Source organism: Scyliorhinus canicula, chromosome 7 (assembly GCF_902713615.1).
Source record: "Scyliorhinus canicula chromosome 7, sScyCan1.1, whole genome shotgun sequence".
NCBI classification, from domain to species: domain Eukaryota; kingdom Metazoa; phylum Chordata; class Chondrichthyes; order Carcharhiniformes; family Scyliorhinidae; genus Scyliorhinus; species Scyliorhinus canicula.
In genome coordinates this window covers 23049938-23066792 of record NC_052152.1, presented here as the reverse complement: position 1 = coordinate 23066792, position 16855 = coordinate 23049938, and the positions used below count along the sequence as shown (strand labels likewise).

The 16855-nt window shown below is 43.9% G+C and overlaps 1 protein-coding gene across 1 annotated transcript in view; it reads right to left on the bottom strand.

Moving 5' to 3' along the window:
• Window positions 1-11372: 11372 nt before the first annotated feature.
• get1 (guided entry of tail-anchored proteins factor 1) overlaps window positions 11373-16855 on the bottom strand; it is a 76951-nt gene continuing 71468 nt past the window's right edge. Inside the window, exon 5 of the mRNA XM_038801553.1 lies at window positions 11373-14533. Coding sequence (XP_038657481.1) covers window positions 14460-14533 — 74 coding nt within the window. The 3' untranslated portion in view covers window positions 11373-14459. The remainder of the gene's footprint in view (window positions 14534-16855) is intronic.

Genomic DNA, 16855 nt, shown 5'->3' with positions numbered 1-16855 from the left:
TGAAACCCATCCCCTCCCAGCAATTCAAACTCCTCTTCCAGATCCTCCAAACAGGGAAAGCGCCCATTAATAAATAGATCCCCCAGCCTCTCGATACCTGCTCTCTGCCACATCCAAAACCCCCCATTCAGACTCCCCGGCACAAAACGGTGATTAACACAAATTGGAGCCCACATCGATGCTCCCTCCACTCCCATGTGCTTCCCCCACTGCCCCCAAACACTCAGGGCCGCCACTACCTCAGGGCTTGTGGAGTACCGCATTGGCTAGAATGGCAGAGGAGCCGTTACCAATGCCCCCAAACCTGCGCCCTTACACAAGGCTACCTCCACCCGCTCCCACACTGAACCCTCGCCCACTACCCACTTCCTAATCATGGCTATATTTGCTGCCCAGTGGTAGTTCCTAAAGTTTGGCAGTGGCAGTGCCGCTCCAACAGCATTTTCTTTACTCGCGGGGTTCTACCCGCCCACACAAACCCAGAGATCACCGTATTCAGCCGTTTAAAAAAGACCTTTGGTATAAAAATAGCGAGGCATTGGAAAACAAACAAAAATCTCGGGGAACTGTCATTTTACAGTCTGTACCCACCCCGCCAGTGACAACGGGAGCATGTCCCACCTCCAAAAGTTCTCCTTAATTTGTTCAACTAACCGGGCCAATTTAAGTTATGTAGCTGCTCCCATCCCCGTGCACCTGGATTCTCGAGTATCGAAAACTCCCTCCCACCACTTTAAACCGCAACACCCAGTCTCCTGCCCCCTCACCTGGATCACAAACAACTCGCTCTTACCCATATTCAATTTGTACCCAGAGAACCAGCCAAGTTCCCCTAAGAGCCGCAAAATCTCTCCCATCTCCCATAATGGGTCAGAAATATATAGGAGTAGGTTGTCTGCATATAACGAGACCCTGTGTTCCACCCCCACAATTTTGGAAAGCAATTTGGCATTGACATTCAGCAGGGAGATTGTTTTGTATGACCCACATTGGTTTGTATGACCCACATTGGTTTGTATGATCCACATTGCTCTGGGTCCTTCTCCCGCTTCAGGATCAATGAGATCGAAGCTTGTGATAGTGTTGGGGGAAGAACACCCCGCTCCTTTGCCTCATTAAATGTCCTCACTAGCAGCAGGCCCACCATCCCAGAAAGGCTTATAATGCAGAACAAGGCCAGCAGCACGGTTCAATTCCCATACCGGCCTCCCCGAACAGGCGCCGGAATGTGGCGACTAGGGGCTTTTCACAGTAACTTCATTGAAGCCTACTTGTGACACTAAGTGATTATTATTATTAAAATTCCACTGGTTACCGTCTGGTAAAGGGTCCTTACCCGACTGCATGGCCTCCAATCCCTCTACTTCTACAATCCCGATCGGGCTCCCAGCCACTCCACCAACCCATCCTCCACCTTCGGAAACTCCAACCCTTCTAAAAACTGCCTTATCCCCTCCTGGGGGCTCCGACTCATACAGCTAACTGTACAACTCGTTGAACACCCCCACTGGGTCCAAGACCGTGTTTCCCCCCCCCCATCTGTCCTTCACTCTTCCTATTTCCCTGGTCGCCTCCCTTTTCCCGAGCTGATGTTCTAGCATCATACTGGCCTTCTCACCATACTCATATCGCCCCTCTCACCTTCCTCAACTGCCCCACTACCTTCCCTGTCGATATCAGACCAAACTCCATCTGCTGCTTCTGCTGCTCCTTCAACAGCCCTGCCTCCAGGGCTTCAGAATACCTTCTGTCCACCTGGAGTATCTCCCCAACCAGCCTATCCATCTCTGCCCGCTCCACCTTCTCCCTATGAACCCCTATCAAAATTAGCTCCCCCCCGCTAAACACTGCACCTACCACACCGTTTCTGCCGAAACTTCCTCCGTGTCATTTATCTCCAAATAATGCTGGATAGCCTCCCACACCCCCCCTCATCCGCTAACAGTCCGACATCCAATCTCCATTGCGGGTGCTGGCATCCCTCCTTGCTCACCCATAAATCCACCCAGTGTGGGGCATGGTCCGACACAACAATCGCTGAATACTCGGCATCTACCAGCAAAGCCCTGTTCAAAAGTAGAAAAAAAAAATCAATCCGGGAGTACACTTTGTGAACATGAGAGAAAAAAGCAAACTGGGATTTGGGGTGGGTGGTCATTGCAGCTGACAGCTAATGTAAAATAAACTCACCACCTTGGTTATAGCGGTTGACCAGGAAATTTCTTTTACACTTCTGGGACTTGACTGCTGTTGACTAGCTGACCTCAATAAGCAATGGAGCACACAATTGCCAGCCATCATAATTTGGATATACATACTTTTTTTGTGACTTGTTGGATGAAAAACAGTCAACTGCCTGCGATTTCATATAATTTGGATCAGCGTCTTTTTCACACCCTGAATTGCCGTTGAGTGACGGACATTCCAGAGTTTTCGGATTAAGGTGTAGCAGCAACAAACGTGTATCTCCGTCAACTGCATCGTCACATTAGATCTGGTAATTTGAGAATTTTTTAACCTTTCAAAAACAATCACGATGAGAATAAGCAGGATTGATGAAGGGAAACCAGTAGATGTCATATATGGGATTTCCAAACAATATTCCATAAAATACCACACAAACGGCTACTTAATAAGAGCCCATGGTGCTGTTGGGGTAATATATTAGCATGGGTAGAGGATTGGTTAAATGACAGAAGACAGAGTTGAGGGTGGCATGGTGGCGCAATGGTTAGCACTGCTGCCTCACGGTGATGAGGACCTGGGTCACTATCGGTGTGGAGTTTACACATTCTCCCCATGTCTGCGTGGGTCTCACCCCCACAACCCAAAGATGTGCAAGGTAGGTGGATCTGTAGCCATCTCAGATGGCCACTTGCAAAGGACCATGGGAATTATGGCCAACCCAGGACTCAGACAGACTCAGAGCTTGTGTGTGTATTTGCAACCCAGATAGATAGACGCGATCGAAACCCCCGCTGGTTTGCATTCTAATGGCCCATTTCCCCAGAACAAAAGAACTGTACTCAGGTAACTGATACGGATACAGACCAATCGGCGCCACTCCCTTTACTCGGAGCCCAAACAGCCAAGGTTCATGACCGCTAAGGACACGCCCAGCCAACAAGGCACCCACCCCTTTATTGGCCAAAATCAAAGGCAGTGATCGAAGCCTGTCGAATTATTGGGTCCAAGTTAAGGATCGCCCCCAAAGAGCGTGAAATCCCAGAGGGATAGGAAGAGACACAGCCATGTGCTCGGTCTCTCTTGGATCCGGCCTATGCCAACCCAAGTGCAGCATAACAACCAGACAGACAAGTTTAAGACCAACGATCGCTACCAGACAGTAGAGCCCAGCAGAAACAGAGCCACTTCTTCCACCCAGCCACGCAAGATCCAGACAAAGGCCATGCCCATCTGCATAGAGCGGTTGCCCTGAAGTTAAGTATAGGTTATTGTAGTTGTTAGGCGTAGTTTAACTTGTAGTGTTTTGCCTGTTGAAGTAATCCTTGTGTGTAAATAAACCATCATTGAACTTGAACTGACTAACTGGTTGTGTGGCCCTTTGATCGATATCCGGTAAAGCCTTGTGGTGGTATCATTTGATACCTGGCGACTCTAAAGAAGCATCATTATTAAAAAGAGCAACAGATTTCCCACGCTAAAATGCCCCTTAATTGGGGAAAAAAATTGAATTGGGTACTTTAAATTCAAAAAACGTATTGGGATAGGAAAGGCATTTTCAAGATGGCAACCTGTAACTAGTGGAGTGCCACAGCAATTAGTGCTGGGGCCACAATTATATATTAATGACTTGGATGAGGGAAATAACTGTACTATTGGCAAGTTTGTGAATGACAAAAATAGGTGGGAAGGGAAGTGGTGAGGATGACAGGAATATAGACAGATTAAGTAAGTGGGCAAAATCTTGGTAGATGGAATATGACGTGAAGTTATGCACATTGGTAGGGAGAATAAAGAAGCTAAATATTATTTGAATAGAGAAAGACTGCAGAAAGCTCCATCTTAGAGGGATTTCAGTGTCCTCATGCCTAAATTACAAAAGCTAACATGCAAGTTCAGCAGGTAATTGAGAAGGCAAATGGGATCTTGATCTTTATTTCAAAGGGAAGGGAGTATAAAAATAGGGAAGTCTTGCTGAAACTGTGAGCTAGTTATAAATGGCGCTCCAGTCTCACAACCCTTGGATCCTCCCAACTCACCAGTTGGGAGAACCTCGAGTACCCCCAAACCCAACCCGCAGGGGCAGGCACCCCCAGGCCTGAAACCATCATGGGCAAAATGCCACCAAGGCACTGGTCACTGGCAGTCTGACACCCTGGCAGTGCCCCTGCAAGCACCAGGGTGCCCAAGTGGCAGTGCCAGGGTGCCACCTGGCCCAGATATCAGGCACCCGGGGGGACCCAATTTGCCTGGGAAACTGCCCATTCTCCTCCCAGTGCTGTTCTGCCCGAGCCCAGTTTGTGATGACCAGTGCTGAACGGTGCCTGGCTAGTGTCTCCAGCGAAGCCGGTAGATCCCGGGAGCTGGTTTGGTCTGGTGTAGGCAGAGTTAAGTGAGCTTTTAAACTCACTTAACTCTGCAAGTCTGGGTCCCGCCCATTGTAAGTGGGATCCAGATGGTAACATCCCACAGAGATCTCCAGGGTGAGGCTTCTCCCGGGATCTACGAGCCACCTCCCTATTCCTGTGGGACATGCCGGTAAATCGGGTTCATAGGATTCTTGACTAGGTAGATGCTGAGAGGTTGTTTCTCTTGTGGAAGAGTCTAGGACCAGAGGGCATAATTTCAAAATAAGAGGTCGTCAATTAAGACAGAGATGAGGAAGAATTTCTTCTCAGAGGGTAATGAATCTTTGGAATTCTTTACCACAGAGACTGTACAGGCTGAATCGTTAAGTATATTCAAGGGTGCGATACAGATTTTAATCAGTAAGGGAGGAATCAAGGGTTGTGAGGTTAAGGCGGGAAAGTGGAGTGAAGATCATGACATCAGATCAGTCATGATCTCATGGAATGACAGAACATACCCGATGGGCCGAATGGCCTATCTTTGCTCCTCGGTCTTTTGGTCCACAACACTTTAGCGTTGTCAATCACAACAGTCTATACATAGAACATACAGTGCAGAAGTAGGCCATTTGGCCCATCGAGTCTGCACCGAGCCACTTAAGCCTTCACTTCCACCCTATTCCCGTAACTTAATAACCCCTCCTAACCTTTTTTGGTCACCAAGGGCAATTTATCATGGCCAATCCACCTAATCTGCACGTCTTTGGACTGTGGGAGGAAACCGGAGGACCCGGAGGAAACCCACGCAAACGCGGGGAGAACATGCAGACTCCGCACAGACAGTGACCCAGCAGGGAACCGAATCTGAGACCCTGGTGCTGTGAGGCCACACTGCTAATCACTTATGCTACCGTGCTGCCCAATCACTTGTGCTGCCCTCTATATTCAGTAATGATGCACATTTAAAAAAAAAAGCATATTTAAAGATTTTTCATTTTGGAGAGTAACATAACAAAATTACATCGCCATAAGTGATGATGAAGAAGAAAGAAATGGCTCGGTAAGTAGAGACACAGGAGAACATCACCACTAGCTTGACGCAGTCATTAGACTTAATTAGGTACCAATACAATCCCACCAGAAACCGAGGGAGAAACAGGGTGAGGCTTGAAAAACATGGTAAAATGGTACACACCCTTCCTCGCCACATCAGCTTGCAATTACTACGAGAAATCAGGATAAATTTTTGCGCCACGCTTGGGTGCACACCAACGTACATCTCCCCCAGTTCTAGCCACATCAAGGACACCGACGATTCACCCCAGTGGATACCAGACCCATCAGCACCCATGTCGGAACCAAGCACGGAGGATTCTTCGTACCCACCAATGCAAAAATAAAGAAAATATGCAAAAACCCCAGTTATAAGGGGAGTTACATGTACACCACACAACACAACTTAACCCCAAACAGGCCTAGTGCAAAACCAACATTATTCTGTATTATTTTGCAAGAGGACCAGAAGCAACATGTTCAGATTATGATCAAACCTTCAGAGCCTCCCAAGAAAGAAAGGAAAAGGAAAGAAAAGCTATTGCTATTACTATAAAAGCTATAATGGGCAGCACGGTAGCACAATTGCTTCACAGCTCCAGGGTCCCAGAATCGATTCCCGGCTTGGGTCACTGTCTGTGTGGAGTCTGCATGTTCTCCCCGTGTCTGCGTGGGTTTCTTCCAGGTGCTCTGATTTCCTCCCAAAAGTCCCAAAGACGCGCTGTTGGACATTCTGAATTCTCCCTCAGTGTACCCGAACAGGCGCGGAATGTGCCGACGAGGGGCTTAACTTCATTGCAGTGTTAATGTAAGCCTGCTTGGGACAATAAAGATTACTACCATCACTACCAGAACTAACCCTAAGGATAACAAGGGATCAGGACCCAACCCAGGCTCCTTTTTCCATGGCACATGCTGAGCAACCATCAAAGAAGAGAACGGGTTGCTCAATCAACTGAAAAGGCATCCCATCCCCCCAGAGGAACAACAGGATATCTACCACCCGGCTCAGCCCCAGGCCTTGGTGCACCGAAGAAAATTCAAACCACCCAGGATGCCTCCAACAAGCATCCTCAAAAGGGACACCCCAAGCTCCCAGTGACAACAGGATATCAGCCACAGTGCTGGACTTGGCCTCATTGTGTTGTTCAGCACATCACAACACAAAGGAAGTTATAGCCCCGGGACCTCCAGTGCACCCCAACCAAACTAATACATCTCCCACCCCATTCGGGGAAATGCACCGACCCTACTAATACCAAGAGGATAATGACTCCAGCCGCAGTCAGAAAAGGCCCTATTCCAAGAATAAGAATAGTCATGACCCCCAACAATTGGGTGTCCTGAGAGGGAGCACTATTTCCCTCCTCCCTGGGACAACCCAGGGGAGCCTTCCCCAGACCAATGCACCAGGCCAGGATGGGAAATAGCACCCTACTCACGTGGATGGAGAAAGATAGATGACCCCCAGGAGAGAGATATCCAAATGGACTCAGAATGACTGCCATCACAGCAAGGATACCAAGAGTAATCACTTCTCAACGACCCAACTACAATTAGCCAATCTCACCTCAGCGTGCCCCAATATTAAATTTCTCTTTTCTAAAAGCTTAAAAGAGGACCACAGAGAAAAACCCAAACAAAGGAAAGCTCAACCTCAGGAGTCAGACAGAACTGGGTCCTCCCCAGGATACATCTGCCCAAACCATCAAAAGATAAAAGCACGGATTCTCAAATACCCATACATTTAAAAAAACTACATAAATCTCCCCCAAAAACCCAACACTGATTAGTTCTAACTGGGGGAGCTAACCTCAATCTCCGTGAGGACTGAACTAATCCTACAAACCGTAACCATCCACCCATCACTCCGCTCCAGCTTCGCTCATCCTTCTTTGAACAAGATAGGAGGTGACAAAAACAAAACAATTCCTACCACAACCACAAATATAAGACATAATAACAAAAAAAGTAAACTTATGCGCAGATCGCACACATGATTGACTCAGTGACTCAACATGATGTTGCTAGAACAGGATAATCAACAACACCCACACTCTCATCTTTCAGTCCCTTGCAGGAGAAAGGACAACGTTAAATATTAAATAAACAATAACATAATCACAAGGGAGTAACATCCAGGTTAATAGAAGAATTACAGGATAAAGATGCCATCCACATTACATAAAATAAAGGATAAGCCAGGATCACTGAGCACTCTTCATGATCTCTCAAGGAATCGAAGCACAAGGCACTATCACTTCCAACATGCCGTCTCTCTGACATCCAGGCGGCCCACAGACAAGGCCCCGACAGGGAATGGGGGTATACTAAAACATGGCACCCAATTTTCAAACTCAATTGAACCTGCCGTCCCACCCCTCGCCAGGGACCAGGTTCACAAACACACCTTGTCCGACCCCTACCTCTCGAACTCTCAGGGTAAACACACCATTCAGCAGGATCTCAACAACACAAAGGGGCTCTCAGCAGGGAAAGTGCAAGAACTCTCTCGTGTGCTTCCACCGCTCTCCCAAAGGTACCCCGCAATTCTTCAAAGTGAGCTCTGACGACCGGCACCAGAGCCAAGATCTTCAACCAACATTTGCAATGGTGGCCATCATTGGGATGCACACAGCGCACCGAAGCAAGAGCCCGTTCAGCAGCAACTGAGCCGCTGCAAGCTGGGCCCCACCCCAACCCATTCTGACAGCCACAATCAAACAAGCATTTTTACGACTTATCATCAAAACACCAGTCTTCAGAGATCTAGTGCAAGCCGTGTCGCGTCTTTTCGTCCGACGTCACTTTGTCCAACGACACTTCGTCCACGTCTTTTGGTCCAACGTCTTTTTGTCCGCACGTCTTTTGGTCCAACGTCTTTTTGTCCAATTATCCAATTACAAATAAACTCCGTAGAAAACCATTTAATTGATAAAATGCAAGTACAATACAGCAAGCAAATCTAAAAGTTTACTATGAGAATTTAATTGATAAAATGCAAGTAATTGATAAAATGCAAGTAAAATACAGCAAAAGTTGAAAAATGCAGTTAAAAAATCTAAACGTTTACTAATTACTTAAAATTCCTGAAAGATATTACATCACTTAGAAAATACAGTTGGAAAATGTATTTTAAAATTCTTAAAATTACTTAAAATTGATGTAAATTGTATGCAACATTCCTCAAGAAATCAATTTTTGTTGTAGAATCATATTCAACGACCAATCTTTTGAGGCGTTCAGTTATTTTCTTATATCGCGTACATGAAGTCGACTGATCTCCCCGAAGAATTTGAGCCTTTTTGCCTATTATGAACCCTTCCTCTTCCTTCAGAGTTTTGATTAACCTCCAGATATTCAAATGAGCTCCACCCGCCGAACGCTTTATCGCAGAATGAAACCCCACAGCAGCATTATTTGTTCTCGGTAGATCTTGTAGAACACGCTGATTAACATTCCATACAGCTGTCGGGAATGTAGGTGTTTCTCTCCTTCGTCTAGCACCACATCCTCTCACAATGCCTATGTAAGTCAAGTCGAAGTAAACGATGAATTCAGCAGGTATTTCTTCATCGTCTATCAAATCTTCATAAGCCTCTTCGACATTTTCAACGGGGAGGAAAGCTAATGCTGAAAAACATCGAATTTTAAGACAGAATTCAGAGTCTGTATTGTATTTTTCTTTGAGGCCTAAATCGGTAATTTTTCGAAACACAGATTGGCTCAAATGAAACAAACATGCCACGACAGATGAATTAAGGAATGATGAATTAATTGCTTTGTGAACTGCAACTTCGAAATCTGCCATATCAATCGGATCTGCATTAGGTTGCATAATTTTCAATTGGTCAAAAAATAATTCGTATGTCTGCTTTCTTTTATTCGGCAGTAATGCAAAGACCCGTGGAAAACTGCTACCTTTAATTTGTACATGAATGCAGAACAGTTGAAACCACTGTTGTGGCACAATCTTGACTGTTCCATCACATGCCCAATGACGATATGATGCTAAATCCTGAAGAGCACTTTCTGATGCGAATACTAGTAAGCGCTGTTGATCCTCGGCGCCCGAATCGTATCTCAGAAACTGTTCGCCATTGTCAAGTTTACAATATTTGTCAGATATTTCAAAACAGTGTCTAGCTGCTGGATTAGCGGGAAATCCAGAATTTTTTTGTCGGCACCTTTGAATAGTCCTTGAGACGACGGGCAACCTAGGTAGTTGAGAGCAGGTATTTTCTGATAGCTGCGTAAACTTGGCCGCTAAAATGCTACGCGAACTTGCTGCCATGTTTTCCACTGCTTCATGCTTTATTTCTGCAACTGCTTTTCTAGCATTTAACGAATCAACATCAGCTGGATGAAGGTGCTCATTAGAAAAATAAATAATTTTCGGCTCATTGTTTTCCGTTACCGTGTGAATCCGCACTGAACACAGCCTTCTTTTCTCACATCTCCAGTATTCTTTTCCTAGGTTTGTACTGCTTGAATGAAAATCATAGATGTAGTTACTTTCATCAGCTACCTTTCTTTTGCTCTTCGTTGACACAATGAACTTTGCCATTTCGGGATGGGCGAATTAAGAAAGAGAACGATAATAACTATCCTTTAACGAGGCTCGTTAAAGGAAAGAGACCGGTAATAAAAATCCTTTATTACATATTATACCTTGCTATGTGCATTAGAGAAGATTTCTATTTACAAAAAGTCAAGTTACAAAAAGTCTTTGACAAAAAAAATCATCGGACAAAAAGACGTAGGACCAAAAGACGTGCGGACAAAAAGACGTTGGACCAAAAGACGTGGACGAAGTGTCGTTGGACGAAATGACGTCGGACGAAAAGACATAGCACCAGTGCAAGCTAAGTAATCCAAGAGAAAGCAAATATGAAATGTGTACCCAGGTTAAAAAGATGAGCAGGGCCGGAAGGCTCAGAATCCCAACCACTCCCACACTCCCATCATGTGACCCCCCATAACACACATTTTAATGATGGCACTGAGTGATTAAAAAAAATAGGGCCAAATAGACTCCATCAGCATTCATTGTCTACTTCACATCCTTGGCATGACGCTTTGGTAGTCAAAGTGACCAATCATAGAACACTGAGAGCTTGTGAAAACATTCACCAATTTCTCGTGTTGCTTCCCAAACTGAAGTCTTAAACCTATTTGAAGGGAATGAGGCTGGATGTGTTGGAAGCAGAGATCATAGAAACAGTCAAGCCACATCCCCATTGCTGCTATGTTTTCACCTCTCACTGAATTTGATACGCCGGTGAATCATGACAGTCCAAGATTGTGAATTGTACCTGAAGCTGGATAACTGCAAAGGGATGCTATATTCTGAGCACAACTATCCATTGATGAGTGAATGAAACACATTGCGAGACGTGATGGGTAGTATGGAAGAAGGTTTTATACAGAATCCACCCAAGAATGATAGGAATGGCATTAAATAGAGGGACAGGATGACGAACAGGAATAAAGTGTGGCTAATCAAGCATGAATCTCCATGTTTAGTTCTGACAGCATACTAATTAAATGAAAGCTCTTTATTTGCAAAGGCCATTGGTAGACAATTCCATGTGTGCGAAGAGACCTCGATTGAAATAGGTGTTAAACAAAAGTGTGATTTTTAAAAACTAATTTTTTTTTTTAAAGTAGCCTCAGATGGGATAAAGTTAAGTCAAATTTTTCCTTTAAATTATAGATCAATAAGAAAACCAATGTCACTTTTCTATGTTCACTATAGACATTATAAAAGATTTGAAAAACATCTTGTAAGGAGCAACAAATGTTTATTAACAGGTATTACAGTTAATCGGGTACAATATAACTAATCATACAAAAGACTATGATAGATTTGCTTCCATTACTTCTCCCAAGTGTATGGTGCAGTCATCTTCATATAACCATTTTGTCCCCCAACCAAGTGATAAAATTAATTTATTTTACATAAATTAGGTTTCTCTGACCTTACTTGTCACTGGTTCTCACAAAGTAGTACTGCTGGGGAAGGTACAGAAAAGAAACATTCCTTTCAATGTTGCTCGGTGAACTGTACCAAGATCAGGATTAGATGGGGCATTAAACTGATGTCCTCATTTGAGGCATTACGTACTGCAGCTTCAATGTACCACTGAAAGAGAAATCCCACATTTAGTGACTTCTGTGCAATAAGACACATTGAGGTAACATACACAAAGGACATTTTCTTGCAGCCACTGTACAGTGTGTGAATACCACAGAGAATGGAAATCGGGTAAGGTACCACAAGGCAACCCACTGTCCATGGAGAATGTACCTCATCAGCATGAAGTTTGATTACAAGAGGGGAGAAAATGGCTCTGGCAGAATGATACAAAATAACAGAACTTGCCAGCTTAGCAACAATCTATAGACAGTCTCTTTCTTTCCAAACAAATGCAATGTTAACAAATACTGGTACAGACTGTTAGAAAATAAGTATCATGTTCAGCTCCAAACAACACTCAAAACACTGAAACAAACACATACTCAAAACAGGCAGGAAATTCTCATGTTTGAAACATGAAGGCAGTTAGAATAAATTCGGAGAGTGCTTCTTACATGCTTAGAGAATGTCAAAAATTAACATTTCCACCAGCATTTAATCATTTAAACCATCTTTATTCTCAGGTTAAAGACTGACAGTAGCTTGAAGGACAAAAACAAAGCTGTTCCCATTAGCAGATAGTACCAGGACCAGGGGGTACAGATTTATGATATTGGGCAGGAGATACAGAGGAAATGTGCAGAAGAACATTTTTGTTTTCAGCAATAGAGAGTGGTAATAACCTGAAACCTTTTGGCAAGAGGGTGGAAGAAGCAGAGATGATAAATTCAGAAGAAAATCAAAATCCTATGATTACTAGAGGGAAATAAATTGCAGGTTACGGGGATAGAGCAGGGAAATAGCAGACTGGAGAGCTGTGAAAGAGCCAGCACGGCCTGGACCGGGTAAATAGCCTTCTCCTATGCCGTGTAACAATGACACTATCTACATCCCCTGGTTTCAAAGGACAAGTCACACACAATAGAAAATATAATTGTGTGCACTCCAGGTTTATAAACTCTCACCCGCTCGTAGAATCTTGAAAACAATTGCAATGAAGACTAGAGAAAATGACCATTTCCTCATCTATAGACTGCCGCAGCAATACTGGTTCCGTCCATAGGATTTAGCTCCTCCTTGGGTAGGTGCACTTTTCACTGTGCAATTTGTAATGAGTGCATAATCTCAACAGTAGTGATTTTGAGGGAGAACTACTGGAGACCTGGGATCCAGCTCAACTGAAGGGAGCAATGAAAGCAAAAAGGTAATTCCTGAGCCTCTGATCACACATCACCTAGCAACAAAATTCGAAGTGTCAAGAAACCTTCCAATTCCCTGAGACTGGGACAGCCAAAAGTACTGATTTTTTTCTCTTCTCTGAATTACAGCTTTGCAACTCTCTATCGTTCCCACTAATCTGTCTGCAGTTGATAGAAAACCCCACTCTTTATTTTTTCCAATTGAGGGGCCAATCCACCTACCCTGCACATCTTTGTGTTGTGGGAGCGAGACCCACGCAAACAAGAGGAGAACGTGCAAACTCCACACAGTGACCCGGGGCCGAGATCAAACCCGGGTCCTCGGCGTAGTGAGGTAACCCCAATCTCAATTTTCTGAAAGTCAGTACATCTACCCATTGTCAGTTGCCGATTTGAGCAGTTTTTTTTTAAACCAAGGAACCACAAAACTAACTCAGCCAAACCAATTATTTTTTTGCAAGAATATTTACATTATTCTTAAAGTAACAACTCTTGACTTATCAGTATGTCAATGTTTTCGGTTTTCAAAAACATCTGATCAAGGGACATTGTCAATTGCAACTGCCGCACAAAGCCCGCTATACACAATCACAATATTACATAAGATTTGCAATGTGCAGCCACTCACTGCTAGGCTTCCTGTAGTTTGATTGTTTTCCTTCACTTTCCTCTGTCAGATCTGATATTTTACCTTGGAATAGGTTCCAAGAACATTAGTGGCATGAACACCTAATGAGCTGTTTTCATGCTTATACCAAGATAGTGATTTTCAGTGGGCTATTTTTACCATGAAAACTATTCTTGCCCTCCTTGTTTCGCCCCATTCTCATCCAATACCTTCCCACATTTCCACCTGTAGCTCTTGACAACTTCAGAATGGGGGCACATCAAATTCTCCACCCCAAATTATGACACCTCATTGTTTTGATGACCAAGTTAGCTAATTACAAGGCTTTCAGCTCCAGCTTCGCTAACTGCTCCAGCTGCTTGACTTAGCAGCATGAATTATCACTTCTGTTCAAGCTCTTATTTCAATTACTTTGTTTCCTGTTAGCACTGGAAATTGAATTTTGTATTTAAAATTGCAATGCAAAGAATCACCATTTGAAACAAATTGCTCCGAGTTGTGGACCAATGATCAAATGAAGATAATGCCACTCCTAGACAGCAGCTCCTGAATTATTTCACACGGACCATCAGAAAACATAGTTTGGCAACACAACTTAGAATTGTGCTTTCTCAGGCACTAATGTTTACAGAGATCGATATTCATAACTACTCTCAAAGACTTTCTTTTAATTTCAAAACAACTAGAATCTTCCAATTCCATTACATTGGTCTCCAAAATCTACGTACGTCACACAATTTAATTACTGACTCCTCTTCACCATCCCCATTTAAATTGATGCAGTTTAAACACAATTACCTTACAAAATGGCTTTGCAAGCAATTTATAAACCACAAAAAAAAATTTGTAAAAATGAATCCAGAGTAATAAATAAAATGCAAGTTAACAAAATTTCCCAGGGTGACATTTCAGCCAAATGGCTGCAATGCTACAGCCACAACTTTATTGCACACCAGGAGCCAGCAGGTAATTCCAACGCCACCTGCAAAGAAAAACAAAGCAAGTCAGACGTGCATCGTAATACAGAGTCCTATGTATTTATGACAAGAGTGCATCAATTTTCATTCATGGTCACTGAAACATGAAGCAGAATCAGTGCTACCATCTGTAAGCCAGAGGGAAAGCATCCACACAACATAAAGTTAGCTAGGAAATCCAAAATTCTCTTGTTCATCTCTCCCTCCTTCCCAAAGACATGCGTGACATGCACCCAGCCAATCAACTGCTCCAAATGATTAGTTAGAATTGGGTCCGACAGTTCTCAGATATATACAAATGTTCAAATACTTAGAATAGTTCCTGCGCTGCTGGAATCACGAAGACAGAAAGCGACAGGACGGAGTTGAATAATGGAGAATCAAGGACTGGAAAGTTAGATATTCTGGATTTTTGCTCAATAACCTTCAAGAGCTCAGACGTTTTACAGAAAGTTCACAGCAAAACTGCCCCCGGGAAGTCGGAATATGTCAGCACACGGCAGATACAAGGTGCGACCTTGATGGGATGACTCATCTTTCTGTATGCTTCGCATTGAACATGTTAAACATGTTTATAAAATGATGATATTGGAAAGGGGGGGCACGTGGACAATATCTGACTGAGTCGCAGATTGAATGAGTATTTTTGGTTCAGGTGGGAATTCAGTGGGCAGTGGGCAAGGCTGCTTTTTCTATCTTTTTTCAGCCTTCAGCAATTGGCGAGTTTTCTTCGAGTGCAACTTTCTATCACTTTATCTGTGCTGGTAGATGAATTGGACATTCTGAATTCTCCCTCAGTGTACCCAAACAGGTGCTGGAGTGTGGCGACTATGGGATTTTCACAATAACTTTCATTGCAGTGTTAATGTAAGCTTACTTGCGACACTATTAAAAATTAAGATTAATTAACTAATTGACTAGTTAAATAAAACGGGATAGAAATGGTGGGGCTAGTGGTGTGCACGTCTGTAGTATGTGGGAGTCTGTGAAATGTACTGTCATCCCTAAGAAGCACATCTGCAGCAATTGTCTGCAGCTTAGGTGACTTCAGCAGCAATTTGCTGAGCTGAAGTGGGGGGGGGGGGGGGGGGGGGGGAGGAGGAGGGGAGAAGAGTTACCTGGACACTGTTCCAGAAGGTTAGGCAGAACTTTAGAGTTGTTCAATGGTCAGGTACAGGACAGTGTGATTGTGAGTCATTCAGGTTAAGGAGAATTAGGGTGCAATGGTGGAGAAGCCTCAGGCTGTGACTTTGCCAACACGTACAAGGGGCTTGCTACCAATGTAGATGAGGAGAAGGGCTGCAAGTCAGAGCATGTTACCATGATGAAGTACAGCATTCAAGTGGGGGGTGCAAAGCGGAACATGGTAGTGATAGGGGACAGCAAGTCAACAGTGAGCCCTGCTCAGTGCCAGGGTTAAGGACATCTGCTCTGAGCTGGAGCACTGGGCTCACAATTGATACCAACAACATAGGTAGGGCTAAGAATGATGTTTTGCTTAGACAGTATGAGTAGCTCGGGGTTAAAGTAAAAAGCAGAATCTCAAAAGGTAATAATCGCTGGATCATTACCCGAGCTACAAGCAAATTGGCATAGGGTAAATAAAATTAGACAGTTAAGATTTGTGTGGGAGAAATTAGGAACGGTTCCTGGGTACTGACATCAAGTGCTGGGGAAAGTGGGAGCTGATACTGTTGGGTCAGTCTTCACCTCAAACTTGCTAGAACCAGTGTTCTGGCAAGTCATATAACTAGGGCATTAGAGAGGACTTTAAATTCAACAGTGCTGAGGACCAGGGTTCAATCCCGGCTCTGGATCACTGTCCATGTGGATTTGCATATTCTCCCAGTGTTTGCATGGGTCTCACCCCCACAACCCAAAGATGTGCAGGGTAGGTGGATTGGCCACACTAAATTACCCCTTAATTAGAAAAAAAAAGAATTGGGTACTTTAAATTAATATTTAAAAATAAACAGTAATATGAAACAGTTAATATACGTTATAATGCAATTAACACAAACAGTGAAGAATCCTCATTAACTTAATCCCCCAACATTACTGGCAAAAATAGATGATTACTGCAGATATGGGCCAAAGACATAGAGCTAAGTTTAAAATGCTGTCTGAACTCAGGATGGACACTGAGTTTGAAGGAAATCTTACCTGAGAAACCAGCAAGGATGCAGTTACTAAAGCACCAAGGCTGGAACCCTTGCAAGAACTCGCCTCCATTTGCCCCAACATGGAACTTGGATCACTAAGACACCCTAGTACTTTCTCAATATTAGCTGTACCCATTCCTTCCTAAATCCATTAGAAAGATAGAT